This window comes from Macrobrachium nipponense, chromosome 4, assembly GCF_015104395.2.
Source record: "Macrobrachium nipponense isolate FS-2020 chromosome 4, ASM1510439v2, whole genome shotgun sequence".
Lineage (NCBI taxonomy): Eukaryota > Metazoa > Arthropoda > Malacostraca > Decapoda > Palaemonidae > Macrobrachium > Macrobrachium nipponense.
The window spans coordinates 121,704,947-121,726,626 of NC_061100.1; the positions used below are offsets into that span (position 1 = coordinate 121,704,947).

Here is a 21,680-nt window from a genome sequence, read left to right on the forward strand (position 1 = left end):
GTGTTTTAATAATTTACTGTATGCGAATTACACCTTTAATATTCGAAATAGGATATTATTGTAATCGTTGAATGTAAGCTGAATGTAACTATCTAAAGCCCGGGACGCAGTGTTACCATACAAAAACACCACAGGCGGATGGACAGAAGAAAAAAATCAGAGTATAGTCAACATCTTAAATGTTCGCTTGCGGGCTGCTCTATGACCAAGAACCCGTGGTAGTAAAACGCCAACTTAATCAAAAACAACAACAATCAATGTTCAAATGTTGAAATGAAATTTCTTGATAAGCAAGGCAGGAACTGTTCTCTAGCTTACTCGACATGCATGCAACATTTTCCCCTCACGCATAAGTAAAATTATATTCCCAACTTTTAACGTAAATTAAAATGTGCTAAAATCTACGGTCAAATAGAGCCTTGTTTCACCAACGAAAATTGAAATAAATGTGCTGTATTTTATTAGAAATTATTTCTATGTACTGTTTAACATGCACATTATTTATCTTTTACATTTTAATTTTAATAAATAAATCATAAATACCTTAGCGTAAAATTCCTGTACATTTAAGTCAACGTGAAACACCTTTTCAGACCTTTTTAGCTTCTTCCATAGACCTTTCCTACGCCCCTTCCCCACCCCGCAACAACAGCAACAAAGTAGTTTGTAGGCTTACTCCCCGAGTAAGTAAAAAACTAGGAAAAAAAACCGTTGAGTGTTGGCGTAAAATTAACACGCTGACAAGGACAGTTGATTGTGCGACGCAACCAGTTGACCTTGAAAATATTTATGATTTTTTATTGAAGTTTTCTTTATATTCTCTTTAAAAAAGTAAAACTGCATTCGTTATTTCCATTACCAACTTAAAAATTATGCTTAACTCGCATATTTTCATCTATATAAATTATTAGCTTTGTTAATATAAAGATACCCTTTATGGGTGTAGCATGTTTCTTTTCTTTGCTTAATGCAAATAACATTCCATTCAACAGTAGCGATGTCATACTAAGAATTTCTGGTAGGCTGGCGATGAAGTAATCTACACACTCACTATTCAAGTCATGACCAGAATACTTTTACGACTAGCTTCCAAAAGTGCTCTCTCTCTCTCTCTCTCTCTCTCTCTCTCTCTCTCTCTCTCTCTCTCTCTCTCTCTCTCTAGCATGCTGCGATTTCTTGCCTCCAGTTATTGGATCTAAATATGTTCATGCAGTCACGTTGGCAGAATCATTTCTACAGCAAACAGACGTATTACTGTCTTCAAGAGCAACACTTACATGCATTTAGACAATACTACACCAAACACGATTCATTTAATATATCTATTTGTTACTCTGGACATCTTGTTCTAGAGGCAGTTCATGGAATCGCGTAGTTATGGCTAGAGCACGGTCTTAGACCTAATCAGTTTCGATACTAATAAAAGCATGACAGATTAACTTGTATTTCTGTCAGTTACGGGAAGGTACCGAAAAGCCTCTCTACTCCATTCTTCCTACTAATCTTTTGTTGCAAAATAATGAACATTTGAGACTTCAGTTGTACCGCCATTATGGCTTCCTGAACAAACTGAGAGGGCAAAATTGAAGGAGATGCAGCAAGATGTGAAAGCTCATTTAGGCAGTTTAAAAATCAAACCTCAACTTGTTCTTAATACTAAAATCTAAATATACAATTCAGCTCAACCCTAACATGAATTGTTATCTATTCCGTTTACAGCTGTTGAAATACTGACAATAAAAAAACAAAAGAGAGAGGAAAAAAAAGTTGATATTATACACTATGTTTTCTCGAGACATTAATATTTAATGATTCTTATACGAATTGAACTGCATTAGGGTATAAATACATTGCATCTACATTTTAGAAGTATAAGCGAAGATGCAATGCATTACTACCCTTATACAATTCAACTTATTTTATTATGTTGTTTACGCTTTTATCTATATATTAGTTAATTTATCTGTTTTCTCATAGCCGATCTCCTCTTTCTGTATTTCCCATTACCTTTTGTTACTTCTTTCGAACGAACACCATATTCTTTGGAAGCTTGAATTTCAAGTCAATGGCACTTATGTGCTTGTTCCATATGAATAGCGTTCATCCTCTGAACAACAACAACAACAACAACAACAACAACAATAATAATAATAATAATAATAATAATAATAATAATAATAATAATAATAATAATAATAATAATAATGGTTGCCGGTCCACAATAATATAGCATGTGAGTATATAGTCTTTAATGGATATTAAAAGCTTTGAAATCTGTTTAGTACTAAGCTCATCTTCAGTCAAGATGAACCTAGTACAAGGTTCGAAAGCTTTTGATATTCATTAAAGACCTTATACTCACATGCTATATTATTGTGGACCTGCAACCATTGTCATTATTTTCGACAAGGAATAATGCGAGTTTAAATTCAGATCTTTATCTCTCATACAAACTACTGGATAGGACTGGTACACTAGGTAATAATGAAATTGAATCCGACAGTGACGTTTCTCAGAATTGGCCTCGTCTTGTCTCGGGCGTCTTGCAATAAAAACTAAATTAATGCAAGCTGGTTGTACGAGCCACCGTCAGCTCTAGATTCTACAACACTTCTCTTTAAGTCATAGACTTGATGATATGCACAAGGCTGGACAAACAGTGCGCAGTGAGATATATGCGAGTGTACATTATGTGTATATACTATGTACGTACGTATGTATGTATGTTGTATGTATGTTATATGAATATTATATATATATATAGATTTATATATTTATTATATTATACATATACGTACATGTATATAGACGTATATATATGTATTGATACATAGACAAATATAAAGATAATGATTGTAATTTTGTATATATATATATATATATATATATATACATATATATATATATATATATATATATATATATATAATATATATGTATGTATATATATACACGTACATATACATATATATGTTTGTGTGTCTATGTAACTGGATATGCATGTGAATATTAACCAGATATATTCGATTTGTCAAAATTTAATTTGTTGGAAATAACATCTGATAAACGCATTAGTCCCAACTAAGAGATCCCGGACTTGCAGTATATCGTTTCTATATTCTACTTTACAACATAATTGACAAACAATAACATCACAACAGCCTAACATAACAGATTTTGGAGGAAACGACGTAGTTGTTTAGGAGTAGGACGCGCAATTGTGGAGTCTTACCAATATACCAGTCGACCAGGAAATCCGTTATAATATTTGTCCTTCATCAAAGTCGTCATACGGAATGTGAACAACATTCATCAAACATCCTGCACAACTTTCATGGCTAAAACTGTATGTAAATGTCAAGCTCGTGTATGGGAAATCAGCTCTTTGTCTACAAACCTTTTCCCTTCAATCTGAACACCTGAGATTGAGGTTTCCTGCTTGCCTGCTATCTTATCAGTTGCTGTGCTACTGAAAATGCAAAGTAACCCGAGGTGAGAAGGTGGCAAATTTGCCATCATTCACGTGCATGCGTTTGTTCGTTTGTGTGTGTGCGTGCCACCTCTAATCAGTCCATCCCTATGCTTGTGGATTTCGAAAGTTTAGGCCTATTGGTAAAATGGTTTGACTATAGGAGAGTAATATTGTGAAATAAATTGAACAAAAGCTTAATTGAAGTTAAAAAGGAGTTCGTCAAAATTGAAGTTGTTGACTTAGCTTACCGAGTATGATTAGTTTTTTGCACTAGGTCTGTTCATATAATAATAATAATATTTGTTACTGACGAAGTCTCTGATTATAACTGTGAAGAGCAGAGCCCATGGGCAACATTCATATATAATCAATTTTTTTATTTTCTAAATCAGAATTCCAAATCAATGCTCTTTATTCGAAGACTTGCTGTACCCTAATATGTTGATGTTTTAGTTTTATATTATGCCCTTGTCTCTCTGTTAGCCTACACTTGGCTAAGGGAAAATCCAGATGAGGATGCACGTAAGAGTGGGGACAAGTACTGAATTTACACACTTGCAAGGACCGCGAGAGTCTCGGAAAACCCCTTTTCTATTTTCTTTAAATTGTTTTCGTCGGTGAATGCCCAGTGATAACAGATCTGTATTCTCCAAACACGTCAGTCTCATAGTAATCCTGTACATATCAACATGTTAGTAAAACGTTATGCAGCTACAGGTACATCTATAGAATTTTCGTACAGATGCAAGCAAACAATTGAAACAAAGTCCATTGAAGTGAACGTTGCGATGAATTCTCTTTTATTTGCTTTTTTATTTTAGTTGTGTAAGATTGGCATAATTCATGGAGTAAATATCGGTCATAAACTCTATTACCATAGTGAGCAGACAAACATGACGCATAGAATGACCTTATCATCAGTGTCTTTTCTCTTTTAAAGTAGGCCATCTATCCTTGACTACAGTGTCATCATTTTTAGCCCAGTTCTTCCTATCTTGCTTTAGCCTGAAGTATTGCAATCCTTTGCTCCTTGCTTTGACATGAAACGATGTAGCCCTTCGTATCTTGTTCCGCCCTAAATCACTTCAAGTCTGCGCCCTTTGCTTAGGTCATAAAAGGCTTTAAGCTTTCATCCATTCATTTGTACTAAATCAGTGCAAGTCCTAACTCCTTGCTGAGTTGGAAAATGTTGTGACCCTTCATTCCCGGCTTTGTTTTAAAGCACTGTAACTCTGTAACTCTGTTCCTTCTTGTTTTCACGAAACCTAGTTACCATTTGCTTGTAGTTTGACCCAAACTGCTGCAATTATTTGCTTCTTGTTATGATACTTTGTCACCATTCGCTCTTGGCTTATATTTTCGCTCCTTTCTTTGACATGAAGTAACACACACTTCTTCCTTTGTCCAGAAGTATTGTATCTCTTCTCTCCTTGTTTTGTCGTGAAACATTATAACCGCAACCCTTCACTCCTTGTTATGTGTTAGAGCATTGTGATTCTTTGCTAAATGCTTTGCCACAAAAAGCTGTAACCTTCTCTCTCTGTGTGTGTTTTTTTTCAGAAATCTTCGCTCTGTGCTTGTCATTGAAATGTTTTAAATCTTCACTCCTTGCATTATCCTAAATCAATGTAGCTCTAGACCTAAAGCATTTGGGGTTCCTTGCTCCTTGTTCTGATTTGATCTAAAAGTCTTCGTTCCTTGATTTCTTATGAAACGTGATAACATTTTGCACCTTCAATCACATCCTTAAATATCCATTTTCAGATGACTTTCAGTTCTCTTCCTTGTTGAGTACAGGATTACTTGTCATTCGACATCACACACATCCCTACATTTCGTATTCCGCTCACCTCTTTATACCATGGAAGTAACGGTTGACCTCGACGCCTTTCGGCTAAGTATCCATTCACTAATGAGCTTCTTCTCTCTTCCTCCATTGAGTCTTACTTTCGCGTTTTACCTCTGATTCATTCGTGTCCTCCCCGTTATTATATTTATCTACTTTACTATTTGCGAGAGCTTACAACACAAGCTATATTATGTCTTCATTCGATAATTTTATGAGAGGTAGTTTCACTATTCAATAAAATGGTATCATCTATTCAAAAGCGATATGGGTCATTAGACTGAGTATCTCCTTTATTTTCAGCCAACCCTTAAAGGTTGTTTATGACTTCAGCCTTATGCACTGTAAGGCTATGCTTTACTGATATAAAAGTACTCATGTTAATAATGTGTATCTTCACCAATAAGCAAGTTTAATGATACGGCATTACTGCCTGTTGATACCACGCAATGGATTCCCATTAATGTGATTATGATCTATATGCAAGTGTTGCTGTATCTCCGAAGCCAAACTTATCTAGAATTTCTAATAATTGTTGTCGTGCATCAAACAAGTAAGAGTTTGGAAAGGTTTTGTTTTTATCAATACAATTCTGGGCCTCACATCAAAAACTGGTCGTGATGCATGACGCCCCAGAAATATTGCAGAGCATCGCCTACCAAATAATGTGTCACCTTATCATTATGTAAACTCAATGGCCCGGCAGGAATCTGGTTAAATTAATTAGTGTAAGACGTCACAAGGAGTATTAATGAGAGCCTTCTACCAAATAATTTGCTCATTTTTAGCTTTCTGTAAAATAAAACTATTAAGATAGTTTTGACCGCACTTTTTAGGTCCGAACTCAGATCTTAAAAACTACTGAGGCTAAAGGGCTGCAAATTAGTATGATGATCATCCACCCTCCAATCATCAAACTTACCAAATTGCAGCCCTCTAGCCTCAGTGGTCTTTATCTTCTTTAAGGTTAAATTCAGCCATAAATGTGCGTTCGGCAACTCAACAAAATAGGCCACACCAACCGGCTGAGAGTTTCATGGGCCGTGGCTCATGTACCATTATACCGAGACCACCGAAAGATAGATCTATTTTCGGTGGCCTTGTTTATACGATGTACAGAAAAAAACTCGCATTTTTTATTAGGCCTTAACCTAATTGCATTTCTAATCATTACTTTTTTTTATTTATATAAAGTAAGGAAGGATTTGGTAGACTTTCCTATCCCAGCATCTGCGTTGCTCTTGACCTCATATCTAAATAGAATGTTAGGCCACACATCAAAGAAAATGTAAACTGGTCCTGATGCAAAACGTCACAAGGGGTATTCTTGAGTGTCATCTACCAAATAACTTTTCATTTGCTCATTATCTAAGTGAAAGTGCCCCTCAGACACTCTATTTAATTTCCAATAAGGTTTGCCTTACACTAAACAAGGATGCAGTTGGATGTTCCTGAAACCCGCATTGTCTTTATCCATCCATCCAAACACATCTCAATGCAAGGCCAGACAACAAAAGAGGATGAAACCTGGTTTCTTGGTGCACGACGTCACCTGGAGCTTTATCGAGCTTGTCTGTTCTCATTGAGCAAACTACAATTTCTTTGACCCTTTGTCTATCAGACTCTGTATCATAAACGGGATGTAAGTTCCATTGTCGTTTTTATCTTGTCCTACTCAAAGTCTAAACGTCAAGCATGGTTCTACTCAAGATCTACATACTATTCACACCAGATTACATTAATCCCGAGGGGAAAGAAATTAGGAGTCGCTGAGCTAACAGCCAACTGCTCAGATATTCAAATTATGAATGCAGTTTAAGATCATACGTTTCTTCAAAATAACTGACATTGTAATTGTGTACTTCGGCAAGTAACCGGCGCTTATGGCATCAACTGACTTCAAATTACGATGGTAATTCATATTCCTGCCTTTACTAACTTTTGTAGCTTATGAATGAGGAAGCTGGTGATTGGAACTGGTAGTGTTACTACTGGTGCTGAATTAGAAATCTTGAATTGGTGCCACTGTTTACCGTAAAAGCAACTCGATTAGTGCCATCAATAAGAATATCTGATATTGTTCTAGTTGGAGGTAGAAACGTTAACTTTTATTGAGGATTTTTTAATGTTCGTTAGTTTCTTTTTCTTAGACACAAAGAACTAGCCTGAAAAGGAATACCTGATAGATAATACGAAACAACTACCGTTTTTCAATGTGGTGATTTATTTCTGAGAATGTATAATAAAGGTTTAGGAGGCTATTTTTCGATAACTGGATGGGTATATGTGGAAAAAAGAAATGATCTTTGTACAGTTGGAACTTTAGCTCGAGCGAGAGAAAATGTTCTAAGTTATCTTACTGGAATTGTACAAGAGCAACAAAGATCTTGCATCATTAAAATGACATTCACAAACTGCAACAAACTAATCTTCAGAATATAAAAGACATCGACCTTAAAAACGGAATTTCATAAGTCGTTCATTTCCTCTGGAACCTGTAAAGAGGAGAGTGGAATGAGGCCGATTCGCATATATCCATTTCAAACCAGTCGAAACCCTTCGAGATCTCGAAATCTCATCCGGTCCGAAAGGAACTGGAAATGACGAGTGGGAACCAAAATGTATAACGATCGACGCCATGAGGCCTTGAGCAATTACAATGAATTGAATATAGAATTAGGCCACTGACCAAGCACTGGGACTAATGAGGTTATTCGGCGTTGTAACGAAACTGACAGTAAAAGTTTGAAAGTGTAAAAGGAGGAAAACGTCGCAGTTGCTCTATTTAAAAAAGTGTTAGGAGAGGGTGGAGAGTGAGACGGAAGAAATAGATTATTCGAGTGGGTACAGCAAAAAGAATAAAAGGGGTTGCAGCATGGGGCCAAGGGCACGCTGCAAAGAACCTTAAGTAACCTACAATGCACCACACGAGGTGCACTGACGACACTAAACCCCTACGGGGTTGAGCAATTGCAAGTTAATTAAGCTTGGTAACATGTAGGCCTATGTAGTACTCTTATCGTTATATCTCCCGCAACATACTTGGTTCTGTTTTTTATGCAGTTAGTAAAATTCACTTTTCGAACGCGCACACCATACGTACTAGTATGCTGAGAGTCATACACTTTTTGCCGTATCAAAATCCATGTTAGACTGGTCGGTCCTCAGTTCATTCAATTAACCTTGAAGGTAACAATTTTAATTTTCTAAACACGCAGTCAAGAGTGACGTTTTAGCTCATTCATTTTTTTAATCTGTGAGATAAAGGTTTGGGTAGTTTTATAACTTAAATGCACTTTTTGCCTTTTATAGTCGATATCTCACAGCTTTGACTACTTGCTCGTGATCCGGCACACGTCATTCGTACCTTTTTTCCCCCGAGAGAGTTCTGCTAACTAAAAACTCATTTCTTCCTCTTATTGTTTCTCACGGTTCGTGTAAAATGTTGCAATTTCCTCTTCCGTACTTTTACGTACTTTTAATTCCCTTGCCGCTCTGCGTCAACTAACTAAGGAGAGTAGCAAACTAGACTACCTCCTTGGTAGAATCGCAGTGAAAGTCCTATACACTTTTTTTTCTCTCTCTCTCTCCTCAAGCCAAGTTAATTGCTTTTTAAGTATAAAGGGAACAATGGATGTCCCATTGGAGGTCATTTGCGCGTGTGAAAGAATGGCCGATCTAATATTTGAAAAATGTGATTGCTTTCACAACTGCAAGGAAAAACTCTCGTGTTTTTAAACCTTCACTAAACCCAAATATCAGGTTAGTGAAGAAGTAAAGTACACTGATGTCGAGATCTGTAGTTGAGGGACAAGTGCCCTGGAGCGGATATTCTCAAGAATCTGTGATACTTCCCTTAACCGCTGTCTCATCTACCTATTGTTACGTAACATCCGTTGGAGAGAAAGGGCAGAGGAGCGAAAACATTCAACTTATCACGTAGTAGCATGTCCCGCCCCCCTTTTTTTTTCTTTTTTCTAACAGGTGCTCTTAGTGGGTACACCACTCGCTTACCAATATTATTGTTACTGTTTCTTTGTTAATTACATGAACTAGAGCACGTTTACAAAGAGTTGCGTTACGGTTGTCTTGTGAAAAACTTACTTATTTTCAATGTAATTCCATGAATAAACAAGTAAAAATTGCGATGAAGTTTCTTCGGAGCAATCGAGGTTTCTGTACAGCGTATAATGCCTCCGTATGAAACTCTCAGCCACGGCTCAGCCGGCCATAGTGGCCTGCGTTGTTGCGTTGCCAGACGCACGATCATGGCTAACTTTAACCTTTAACAAAATGAAATTTGCCGTGGCTATAGAGGGCTGCAATTTGGTATGTTTGATGACTTGAGGGTGGGTGAGCAACATGCCAATTTGCAGCCCTCTAGCCTCATAGTCTTTGAGATAAGAGGGCGTCACGCAATGGAGGCTTTAAGAAAGAATGCCACTAACTTGAGGCAGCAGGTGTTACAGCTGTGGCTAAAGAAACGAATAGTGAGCAGACTCCAAAACGATTGGAGGCCAAAGCAGCAATGCCTTCAACTGACTGCGTTTATAGAGAAAGTAGTTGCAATTTTTAAGCCCATACTTGATAATTTGCCAAAGAAACTTCTCTCTGAATTAAGTTTCATTCGGCAACTAAAGACAGCTAACGATTTTAAGTATGCAAACAAAACCATAATGCAAATGGCACATGATCGCTCTGTTCATATTTTGTAATACGATAGTATGACAATAATACATGCAATATGTTTAGATACAGTAACACAACAGTTTTATTAAAATCATCATTAATCTTAATACTACTATTACTCAACTTTTGCAAATCAATATGGTGTAACAACCTATGTAACTGGGAAGTAGTCTCTCTCTCTCTCTCTCTCTCTCTCTCTCTCTCTCTCTCTCTCTCTGAATTTCATCGCCCGGTAAACTTACGATGATGCTCCATCCTCCAATAAAAAATTCCGGTTTTTAGAATTCCGGATGAAGAATTGTCCGCCTGTAGTACCGAGATGAACAACCGAATCGAGAAAAAGCTGATTGCGACGCCATTTACCATAACTATCAATTAGGTCACAGTCTAGGTATATTAGGTCTAACGACGCACAGACTACCTGGTTCGCAGTAGGGGGCTTGACGTCACGCGAAAGACTCTTGAAGAAGTTTTCCTTGTGAGCCAGGCATAGTTTATAGGCATCAGTTTTGTCATTAATGAAAAGAAAGCTGAAACATTTACCGTAGAAGAAAGGCTAGCCGTAATATCTTTTGATGAAACGAACATCGTAAAGTACTGGAATTGTGATAAAAGAATATAATAGATTAAATAAACCTTATTGAAAAGTTCAGGTTATCGTGCTGAATGGTCTGACCGCTAAATGGAGACAACTCATGTTTTATGATTTTGATAAATCATGTGTTCATGAGATGGTGATAGGAATGACTGTGAAAGTGAAGAGCAGGCTACCCTGTCATTGCATATGTTCTTGATCTAGTGCCGAACAATCATAAATTATGGAAGGCTTTTGGGATAGACCCAATGAAATTAACGGAAGTTGCAATACAAAAAAAAAAAAAAAAAAATCCATGTCATGATAGGGAAATACTCGTATTTGCCGATGTCCCACAAATGATAAAACTGACAAGAAATTATTTTGTAACTAAGGGCCTTTGTTTCTAGGATTGAACACTTATTTAATTCTGATTCTCGTATGAGGGAAATGTTAAGTACGACAGCACAGCATGTGATCTAGATCACAAGATTAGTGGGATTCGTATAGACTTGAAAAAAAAAAACTGAACTTCAGCGTATAAAATATGCTAAGTCTATTGAATATTTATGTGAGAGGGGGCTGTTGGGAAGCAGTATCTGGAAGGTTACTGTGGAATTTACCCCTATGATAAATGATAAGTTTGATCTCATAAATTCATCATGCATGATTGGAGATGTAAAATCAAGAATGCTTATGGAACTGACTTAGGCAACCAGAAAACTCTTCAATATAAAGATATCAATGTAATGACAAAAATGAGATTATGCAACGCAAGATCCACCATTCATTACAATTTTCAAAAGGGCGTGATCTGAGTGGGTCTATATGAATGTTAATCCAAATTAATTATGTAGAATATTTTTTAACATGATAATTGAATCAGGACCCACTAGGAAACTTTTTTTGGGTGTTGCAGACAGATGAGTGGATTGCATGATTACTCAGGCGTTGTTAACAATAAATATAGAATTAGAAAGCTGCTTCTCAGCAAGAACATTGCACTATCAGAGATAAAACAAACGTAAATAAAAATAATGAAAATAACGATTGCTTATCAGCTGATTTGGTGTCGATGAGATGCATCTAACGAGCGTAAACTTGCGTTAGAAATTTGCGTAACCAGTAACATATAAAGTAAAAAATGGATCTAGCAGAATTTGAGAACAACAATACAGACAACACTCCAGAGGATATGGGCAATATCTTTGCGATAACATTATATATAATATAATATTATTATATATATATCTATATATATACCATACACACATACATACATATATATAGTATATATATATATATATATATGATATATCTACAGAATATATATATCATAGGAAATATATATATACATACATACTACATACATATATTATATATATATATATATATATATATCATATATATATTTTATATACGTAGGTGGCTATATTGTTAAAAAAAAGTTCATTGCTGTATCCTCATTTAGGTCAAAAGATGACTGACATTCAAAGTGACTAAAGGTTCAGGATCAATAAAATTAACAAGAGTCATTTCTATATGGAGTCTGATTTTTTTTTTTTTTACAGTTAAACTTTATGAGAGATTTATCCAAATCCATTCACGTATAAGAATGCTTGCCTGTGAAAGTAATTTAATTTTTGGCTAAATTTTGTGTCTTTTAGGATGAGACACCTAAACAAGAAAATCGAGATGAGAAAAAGAGTAAATAGTGCAATGAAACAAAAAAATTAGATTAAAATTTTTGTTTTGTTTTATTGATTTTTTCCATGAAAAATATGTTTCTACTGAGTAAATTTTTGATGTGGGTTTTAAGGAATTTGACGTTTATACTACCCTTATTTCTGAAAAAAAAAAAAAAAAATAAATAAGGAACATACAAAGAAACTGGCAACCAACATGGGAAATATGGCAACACTTGTTCTTTCAAGTGACGTCATCCGTAGGGCGCATGACGTCACTTGGTTACCAACTCGGCAGACCTAATATACCTAGACCGTGAAGTAGGTAAGTTGTTGAAACTTTCCGATTCTCGAGAACTGGTGGCTTCCATAAGCTGCTATGTATTTTTTATTCATCCTTCATAAATTAAAGCTGTAGGTTATAGCCGAGCCTGAATAAGACGAATAAAGGGGAGGCTGTAAAACGTTTTCGAATAGGCGAAACTTACGTCCCGAACTGGTGATAACACACTGCTTTTACAAAAAAGTAATGTGCCCGTTTAAACAAAACTGTGTTAATTGACAAGGAAGAGTGTCTCCAAATTGTTTCTTCTAGCAACTAATGGCAATGAAGCTGTCGGTAGTAATGGCGATCTTGGTAGTTTTCAATCAGTCCAGATTTTGAGAATGTAAACAATATCAAATGCAAATGGCGTATGATGGCGATGTGTTGATAATAATGCAAAATACTTCAATTGGACGCAGCAAGCAAAACAACCTTTTTTTTAAATCACCATTTTTATAAACAATGCTTATTCGCAAATGATCACTTTTATTCAGAAATATTTCGGTTTTTAGATTTACGGAATATACTGTTTACATTAATATTAATATCTTAAAAATAGTACATCATCGTTATGAGCGTTTTAGGGGTGTATTTCCTGAAGAGTATTAGTTGTAAGAGGGTGATGTTAGACGACACTGGCTGGTTTTGGATGACGGCTTGGAGAGTATTTTTGTCTAAAATGATATCAAATTGTTTGGGTATGATAATTTAAGAATTTTTTAAAACTATTAAATCAGGCAATGAACTGTTAAAATAGGTATAGTTATAGGCGTTTCAGTTTAAGGGGTAATGGGTATAAATATACTTTATAGCAAAAATACGCATTCACGTCTATAGTATACCTTGGATATATACGATATATCGGAGGTGTTTTATAATGGTGCAGGCTCGGACGCCTTTATCCGTTATATGGGTGAGCGACTACTTCACGTTATATATTTACGGAATAAAACAAATTCATATGACAGTTGGGGAGAACACAGGTGTAGGAAATACATTGCCTTGAACACCGTTTTTTTTTTGCTGATACGATCTGTTTGGATTATTTTTTAAAGATGAAGCCGAAACAAAGGACAAACTAAAGCAACGTAATTGAATCTACTAAGCAATGCTCTTCACAATTGCTCACAAACCAGAATGTACATAAGTGCAGGGTAATTCAAGAAATGATTTTTTTTATGGAGTAAAGGAAGGTAACGATAGCGAATGCTTGAAAGCAAAGATAAGCCAATATTGATAAGGTGAAAGCAAATGATAGCTCATCCTCCGACTAGCTCAGATTCTCTTAACATCCTCTACTTGCATGGAAACCAGCTTAAGAAGTCGTAACTGAAATTAGCGCTGAAACTGAGTTTTAGGGAATCCAAAATGGGCATCCATAAAAGCATGTCGTTAATATTCACTTTAAAAATATATTGTTCAGCAATCCCCACCACTGACACACACACACATATAGGCATATGTATGCATGCATGTATGTATAAGTTTCTGACGCACATCAGGATCGAACCCAGGTTCTTATATATCAAACGAATCTAACTCACACTTCCCCACCCAACCCATGATTGCTTCCTGTCGCCCGCTGACACATTCCCGTAGGCACAACAAACACTTGCGCGAAATGAGTGGCGTCTGAAACTAGTATTCTTACCAGGACAAATCACCAGGGCTCGGACAGAATGCAGTTACTAGACGGGGGAAAAAATCAAAGTTCCCACAACGCAAAAGATTCTGATGACGAACTTAATTAAATTGTTGTTTAGAAGGCTGTTAGTTAGTTGAAGTGGATTTCCCATCCCGGTTATCTCAAATGATAATAAGCAATTCAGCAACGCAACCGGTTTCTCAGAAGCTACTAGATACTACAGTTGTCTTGAGGATAACGTGCTAGTGTGGAGGACGGGAAGTCCGGAGCATTTCCCGGCGTCCTTCGTTCTTTGCTGCACCGAAGAGTCCTGTGAATCCCGCAAGAGGAAATCCCGTAGTGTGATTTAAGTATTTACTTGCGGTTGGTACTAGGAGTACTGCTCTCTTTGCCTCCAGTGCCATTTGGACACGCGTAAGTCTAGTGTTGATGAAAGTAAAGACGTTAGGTCTACAACACTGATCAGAAGATTGAAGACTTTGGAGTTACCAAGCGGAAACAAATACGAAATGAAGGCACTGTCCATTATATCACCGGAGGAAAGAAAATCGAAATGCAATAATAACGAGGACATATTTCCGAGCACCGAGGTGACCCCACTTCAAAATCTTCCGGTAGAAAAAGAGAGATGGTCACCGACTTCAGGGAGAAGGCGTAAGGTGAGAGACCAGGATTCCGATAGTGTGCCTGTAAAGGAGCTCGCGGCATTAAGGCTTAATGTGACGTTTAAAAGTGTTAGTGAACTTAAAATTGTAACGAAGTTCCCGTACTTGCAACATTATATGTATAATATATCTGTATACACACACACACACACTACCTATATATATATATATATTTATTCACACACACACACACATATATATATATATATATATATATATATATATATATATATATATATCATATATATACATATCATGTATGTATATATATATATATATATATATATATATATATATATATATATATATGTGTGTGTGTGTGTGTGTGTGTGTGTATGTGTGTGTGCGTGTGTGCTGTGTGTTTGTGCGTGTGTTTGTGTATATATATATATATATATATATATATATATATATATATATATATATATATAAGCTTTATTTATCCATTTTACCAGTATTATAAGCATCTTTAAATGGAACCATAACCACATATTTATCCGCCTCCATCGCAGTCTTTGGTTATGCTTATCACTTCAAAGCTTACGCACATATCCCTACCCAGCCCGGAAAGAGATAACAAAAAGATAACACGGTCATGCAGTGGGTGCATACGGGTCCAGTTAGCTCTGGTAAAATGCATCTGGCTTCAGCAGGTATTTGTACACATGTATTTGCTGAACTAAATTTCTGGAGCCTCTCTCATGAAGGTTCGAATCCCGCCATGGAAAGTGAGAGCGCCTTCATTTATTTTTCGCTTGTATGTACCTAGTATTGGAGAGTGAAAAATTTTCCAAAATGGAATGTGAGAAAGTCTAAAAGTTAAGAGGTCATCGTAGTTGTTGAATATACATATTATATATGTATAATATATATACATATATATATATATATATATATATATATATATACATACTATATGCAGGCATTAAGCTACAAATGTCCTTTAATATCCAATTCGCTCTACCTCGTAATTAATATATTTAATTCCGAGGTAGAGCGAATTGGATAATTAAAGGACATTTGTATCTTAATGCTTGTATATGAATCCCGGTGATGTGATTGCTTTACATATACATACATATATGCTCATATATATATATATATATATATATATATATGTATGTATATATATGTATATATATATATATATATATATATATATATATACATACATATATATGGGTGTATGTGCATGTGTGTGTGTTTGTGTTTGTGTTTGTGTGCCTATTAAGTATTAAAACAAAATGAATATTTGAACCGCAAGTAAAAAAACGGCTCCTAATGGTCTCATAATGAGGTTCAATTATCATTTTAAAAAACTTTACCCAGAAGAGCCAAGGGGTTGCGGGTGAAACAGCTTTAGAACGAAAAGAAAATAAGAGAACAGCACAGTAACAAATTATTTTTCTTTTTTCTCTTGATGTTTAGCTATGAAATTGTAAAAAGAAAAGAACCATAAGAAAGTAGAAAAGTCTTGACCTAAAATAAGACGCCATAATTGTTTCAACGTTCAGTAAGTATTTACGAGAAAGACTGAGGCTTGAAACGTATCCTTTCAATATAAAAGTTTATGATTGTAATTTAATGTTCAATTTTTAACCAAATAACTCCACCATTTCTTTATTTTTACTTCTGTATATATAAATAATTAATATATATTATAATATTATATATATATAATATATATTTATTTATATAGCCCACCATATATAAGTATATTAATATATAATATTAACTTATTTATATATACATAATATATATATATACTATTATATTATATATAATAATTAATATATATGGTATATATATATTATAATATATATATAATATTATATATATATATATATATATATACCTATATATATATTGTATATATATAGGATAGATAGATATATACTATATATATACCTATATAGTATACATATATAGATATATAGACCTATATTATATAAGATATATAATATATAATATAGGGATATATTATCATATATACTATATATATATATATATATAGTATATATATATATATTATATATATACTATATATATATATATATATATATATATATATATATATATATATATATATTAATATATATATATATATATAAAGAATCTACTGGTCACTTTTTTACCGTCAGTCAGTACGGGTCCTGATTAGGGGTGTTAGGCTAAAAACAAAACAGTATAATCTTTAAACGAGTGCTGTACCTTCCGAGCATATTTTATGTGAAGGTTTATATAGGTATGTACTGTACATTAATACCATCATCCAAATTCACTTTCATTCTCGTGAGATTCTGGAGCTGCTTTCTTAAAATAATGCTTGTTTTTAGTAAATGTTTCATTTGTCTCTCGAGGCACAGTAACAAACATTAGAGCAGAGTGTGGAGATTTTATCTGAAGTCACACTGTCCTTCAAAGCTATTTATGATCTGCTTGAATTTATGATCATCACCGCATAAGCGGCAGTCAGATAAAATCTGGGACTCAGAGGGTTTAGATAAAAATAGAATATGACTTTCTACGTTTTTTGAAATATTGAGTTCAAATTACTACGATCCTTTGTGATCTTATTCAAGTAAACTGTATGAAGTTCCTGTTATTTCGGAGAGAGAGAGAGAGAGAGAGAGAGAGAGAGAGAGAGAGAGAGAGAGAGAGAGAGAGAGATAAAAATTTACTACCGTTCCTTCCCTTTTTTTGTATGCGTTTCCAAAATATTTGACTAGATAAAATTGATATACTTCCTTCTCCACCTTTAATCCAGTTGCTACCGATTTCCGATTTTTCCACTGTTTTGACAAAGTATAAGATTGCTTATGGGTATCAGTTGGCTGTTTACATAAACATTACTAGATGATCATAAGTTCTGGCAAAATGTATTAAGGAAACAAAAAGCACGTAATATCATTTATGTTATCAACTATCTTCGGTCATAAAAAAGAAGGCAATCAGAAATCCAGCTCAGCGTTAATCTAATTGTCACAGATAAGACGACCAGGATTGTTATCTGTAAGTATGCCCCAGTTACTTGGGTAACTAACATTTTTTTAGGTTTACAAGTCTTGCGTTTCTTAAAAGCAGACTTATAGACCGAAGTTAAATTCTCATAACTTATCACGGCATTCAGAGTGAGAGAGAGACTTCAGTTATTTTTGGTTTTTGTCTTGCACTGGTGCAACAGCAGAATCAACCTCGTTTAGTTTTCGGTTAATTTTGAATATGCAACCTATATTTTTCAATGTTATGATATAGTCTTCGGATTTTGCTTGCAATTGAAAGGCTCATTCTTATAGGTTTCAGTGAAATCTTCAAGACATTCAGAAATAAGGTTGCAACTTGCAGCCTACAGTATACACAATTATTCTTCCTGTGGGAAAGCTGCTAAATTATAACAACATATTAATCTGACAATCTCATCAATTATATCAAATGAGAAGAACTATTTGCTCATGTCGCCTGTGCAGGTTGTCCACATTGACGTTCAGGTGTGATTGCACAGGTCGGCTGTTCAGGCAGACCTGCGTTGTTACGGGCTAATGAAGAGTGAAGAGCAAGAGCCCGTGCCAGCGCAAGACTGTCTGAATCTCAGTAGACCCACGGTCTCGGTATGTAGACCTGCATAGGCATACCTGAACGTTAAAGGCCGCCACTAGCATTCAGGTGTACATGTGCAGGCACACCTGAGCGTTATTGTGAACAACCTGCACAGTTTTTTCCTGCCTGTGCAGGCAACCTGAGCAAATAGTTCATGTCAGTCCATATGCCCTCCTCGAAACGACCGGTGTAGGACGTCTGAATTATGTGGGAACGCTGGGAAGCCACTTTTTGCTCAGCTCTCTTATACCTAAGGTAATGATGTACCGAATTTGTTCATTCTTTAATAACTGATGCTGATGTCAGATTAATATATATTCATAATTTTGTCATTTTTCCACAGGAAAAATAACTATATTGAAGGCTCAAAGCTGCAGCATCATTCGTGAATGTCTTGAAGATTTCACTGAAATCTAAAAGAATGAGCCTCGTCTTTGGCAAGTAAAATCCAAAGGTTACATAACTTTAAATTAGTGGAAAGTCTGAAGGAGATTGATTCTACTGTTGGTAAAGACAATGTCCTTGTATGCCCATGTATGTTTATTCATTGGTTATAAACCATACACGCAAGCCAGTTTTTAAATGGTAATAAATGTTCAATATATCGCAGTAATTTAAAACAAGAATAGGCCTATTTTCGTCTATTCATGATTATGCATCATGTATGTGAGTCAGTTTTAAAATGAGAACAAAATAGTATTTAACAGTAATAGAACAAAATAAAACAACAGTCGACTAGGTATGTTTGTTCATTATTAACATCAAATGTTAACATTGAATGAGAGCCACTCATTCACTGGACGTCTTTTTCTAGATATTTATTGTCTTTTGTTGCCAACGGGATGTAGATTATTAGGAGACCATCGTCTGTACAACAAAGAACTGAGTAAAAAAAACAAAACTATATCATTAGTGGTGAAGGTATGCCTGCACAGGTCTGTGCAAGCAGCCTTGATTAGTGGCGGCCTTATGTTTATCTGGCAATGTAGCAGATCACCTCAGTCGCTCAGTAACTCCCGTAGTGCACTCAAGTCTTGTGTACACAGTGGGTTTCAACAACAAGTGATAAAGCATTTCGTCTTAATAAAGAAATTATGAGAGTCAAACAATCAAAGGGATCTCGAGTTGGAAACAAGGATACTTACGTTGCCACACAAAGTTGCTATGATAGAGCGCGTTGCACAAATGGCGAAGACTTATCGTGGACCTCTTGCTCCTGGTCAGACACAGATGAGGTTAGTGAGACTGCAAGGAAAGTTTGAGGTCATCTTTTCCCAGACTACCCCCTTCCGATTTGTAAATAAGTTCAACATATTTTTTCCTGGTCTACATTGCTCTTCGTTTCTTTGAAGTCATTAGAAATATATGAACCGAAGCTCCCAATATTATGTTAAAAAGAAATTACAAATTTCATAAAAAAAATAATTAAGACAGCAGCTTCCCACGAGAGTTTAAATGTAGCTAATAACAGTGTCCATCAAACTGTGTTGTATATATATTAGTTAGAATAATCATCTAACCTGAATTGAGGGCTTGGGATGATTGATATGTTGTTGAAACTATAAACCAGAGTAATTGGGTGGAATCTACAAGTCATTTGAACTTGGTAAATAATGCTATATTTTTTGCACTGAATTGTCCCTAGAGTAGTGAAACACTGAAAATACTTCTTGCATTCAATATACGTTTCAGTTCATTGAGTATGTAGTGTATCATTTCTTGTTTACCCACTTTTACTGCGCTTTATCTTGGGTTTACTATGTCCGCAGGATTAGTGCAGACCCCGACGGGGGTTAGCGCAATCAGTGTACCTCACGCGATGCACTGCAGGCATTAAGGAAGGTTCTTTGCAGTGGCCTTTAGGCTTTTAGTTGTAACTCTTTTTATTCCTTTTGCTGTACCTCCGTTCTCTTTCTCTTTCTTCCATCTCGCTTTCCACCATCTCCAAACAATTGTTTCATAGTGCATCTGGGAGGGTTGTCCTTAAGTTACACCTTTGAAAACTTTATACTTCATTTCACTTTCAGCGCTGAATGACCTCAGAGGGGCTTTGGTCTAAATTTAATATTCCATTCCTTTCCGATAAGATGCAGCACCAGTTCCCAATTCTAACAGAACTCGAAAGACGATATAAACCTTGTCTTCTGCGAATGAAAATGTAATGTTCTTTGAGATTAAAGATCGTCTAGTATCAGACCAAGGTATTAGAACGGGGATGTGTGTCTAGATCAGTGGTTTCTAACGTGGGACGTTGTCCCCACGGGCAGAGGGGCGGGGGTGGGATTTGATTTTTAAGGGGGGCAATTCGAGAATGTTTAAACCAAGTTAATGATCTTTTAGCCTTCCTCCACGGGAATATAAGCATTATAGTATATCGCCACAGGGGCATGAGGATTTTAGAGGAGATTAGTTGGGGCATGGCCAAAAAAAAGCTTGTGAACTACTGGTCTTGGTGATTAAGCCAAACTATAGGAATGCTGTGTGGGTCTAGATGATCATACCAAACTATTGGAATGATGTATGGGTCTAGATGATCAGACCAAACTATTGGAATGGTGTGTGGGTCTAGATGATCAGACCAAACTATTGGAGAGGTGTGTGGGTCTAGATGATCAGACCAAACTATTGGAATGGTGTGTGGGTCTAGATGATCAGACCAAACTATTGGAATGGTGTGTGGGTCTAGATGATCAAACCAAACTATTGGAATGGTGTGTGGGTCTAGATGATCAGACCCAAACCGATTGGAATGGGTGGTGGTAGTCTAGATGATGAGACCAAACTATTGGAATGGTGTGTAGGTCTAGATGATGAGACCAAACTATTGGAATGGTGTGTGGGTCTAGATGATCAGACCAAACTATTGGAATGGTGTGTGGGTCTAGATGATCAGACCAAACTATTGGAATGGTGTGTAGGTCTAGATGATGAGACCAAACTATTGGAATGTGGTAGCTAGATGATGAGACCAAACTATTGGAATGTGTGGTGGTCAGATGATCAGACCAAACTATTGGAATGGGGTGTATGTAAGATGGATCTATAAACCAAATATTGGAAGGTGTGTAGGTCTAGATGATGAGACCAAACTATTGGAATGGTGTGTGGGTCTAGATGATCAGAACAAAACTACGGGAATGGTGTGTGGAATGGTTTGTGTGCCTAGATGATCAGACCAGACT

At 35.7% G+C, this 21,680-nt stretch overlaps 1 protein-coding gene across 7 annotated transcripts in view; it reads left to right on the forward strand.

Annotated features, from left to right (window-relative positions):
• The window catches only part of LOC135211107 (solute carrier family 23 member 2-like), an 81,898-nt gene that overhangs the window by 32,228 nt on the left and 27,990 nt on the right, over positions 1-21,680 (forward strand). Inside the window, exon 1 of one of the 7 annotated variants that reach the window (XM_064244193.1) lies at positions 14,462-14,895. The exons of 5 other annotated variants lie outside the window; for them this stretch is intronic. In XM_064244193.1, coding sequence (XP_064100263.1) covers positions 14,746-14,895 — 150 coding nt within the window. In that variant the 5' untranslated portion in view covers positions 14,462-14,745. Of the gene's footprint in view, positions 1-14,461; positions 14,896-19,497; positions 19,734-21,680 lie in introns of those variants that run through there. One more of the 7 variants, XM_064244194.1, reaches the window with a different exon arrangement.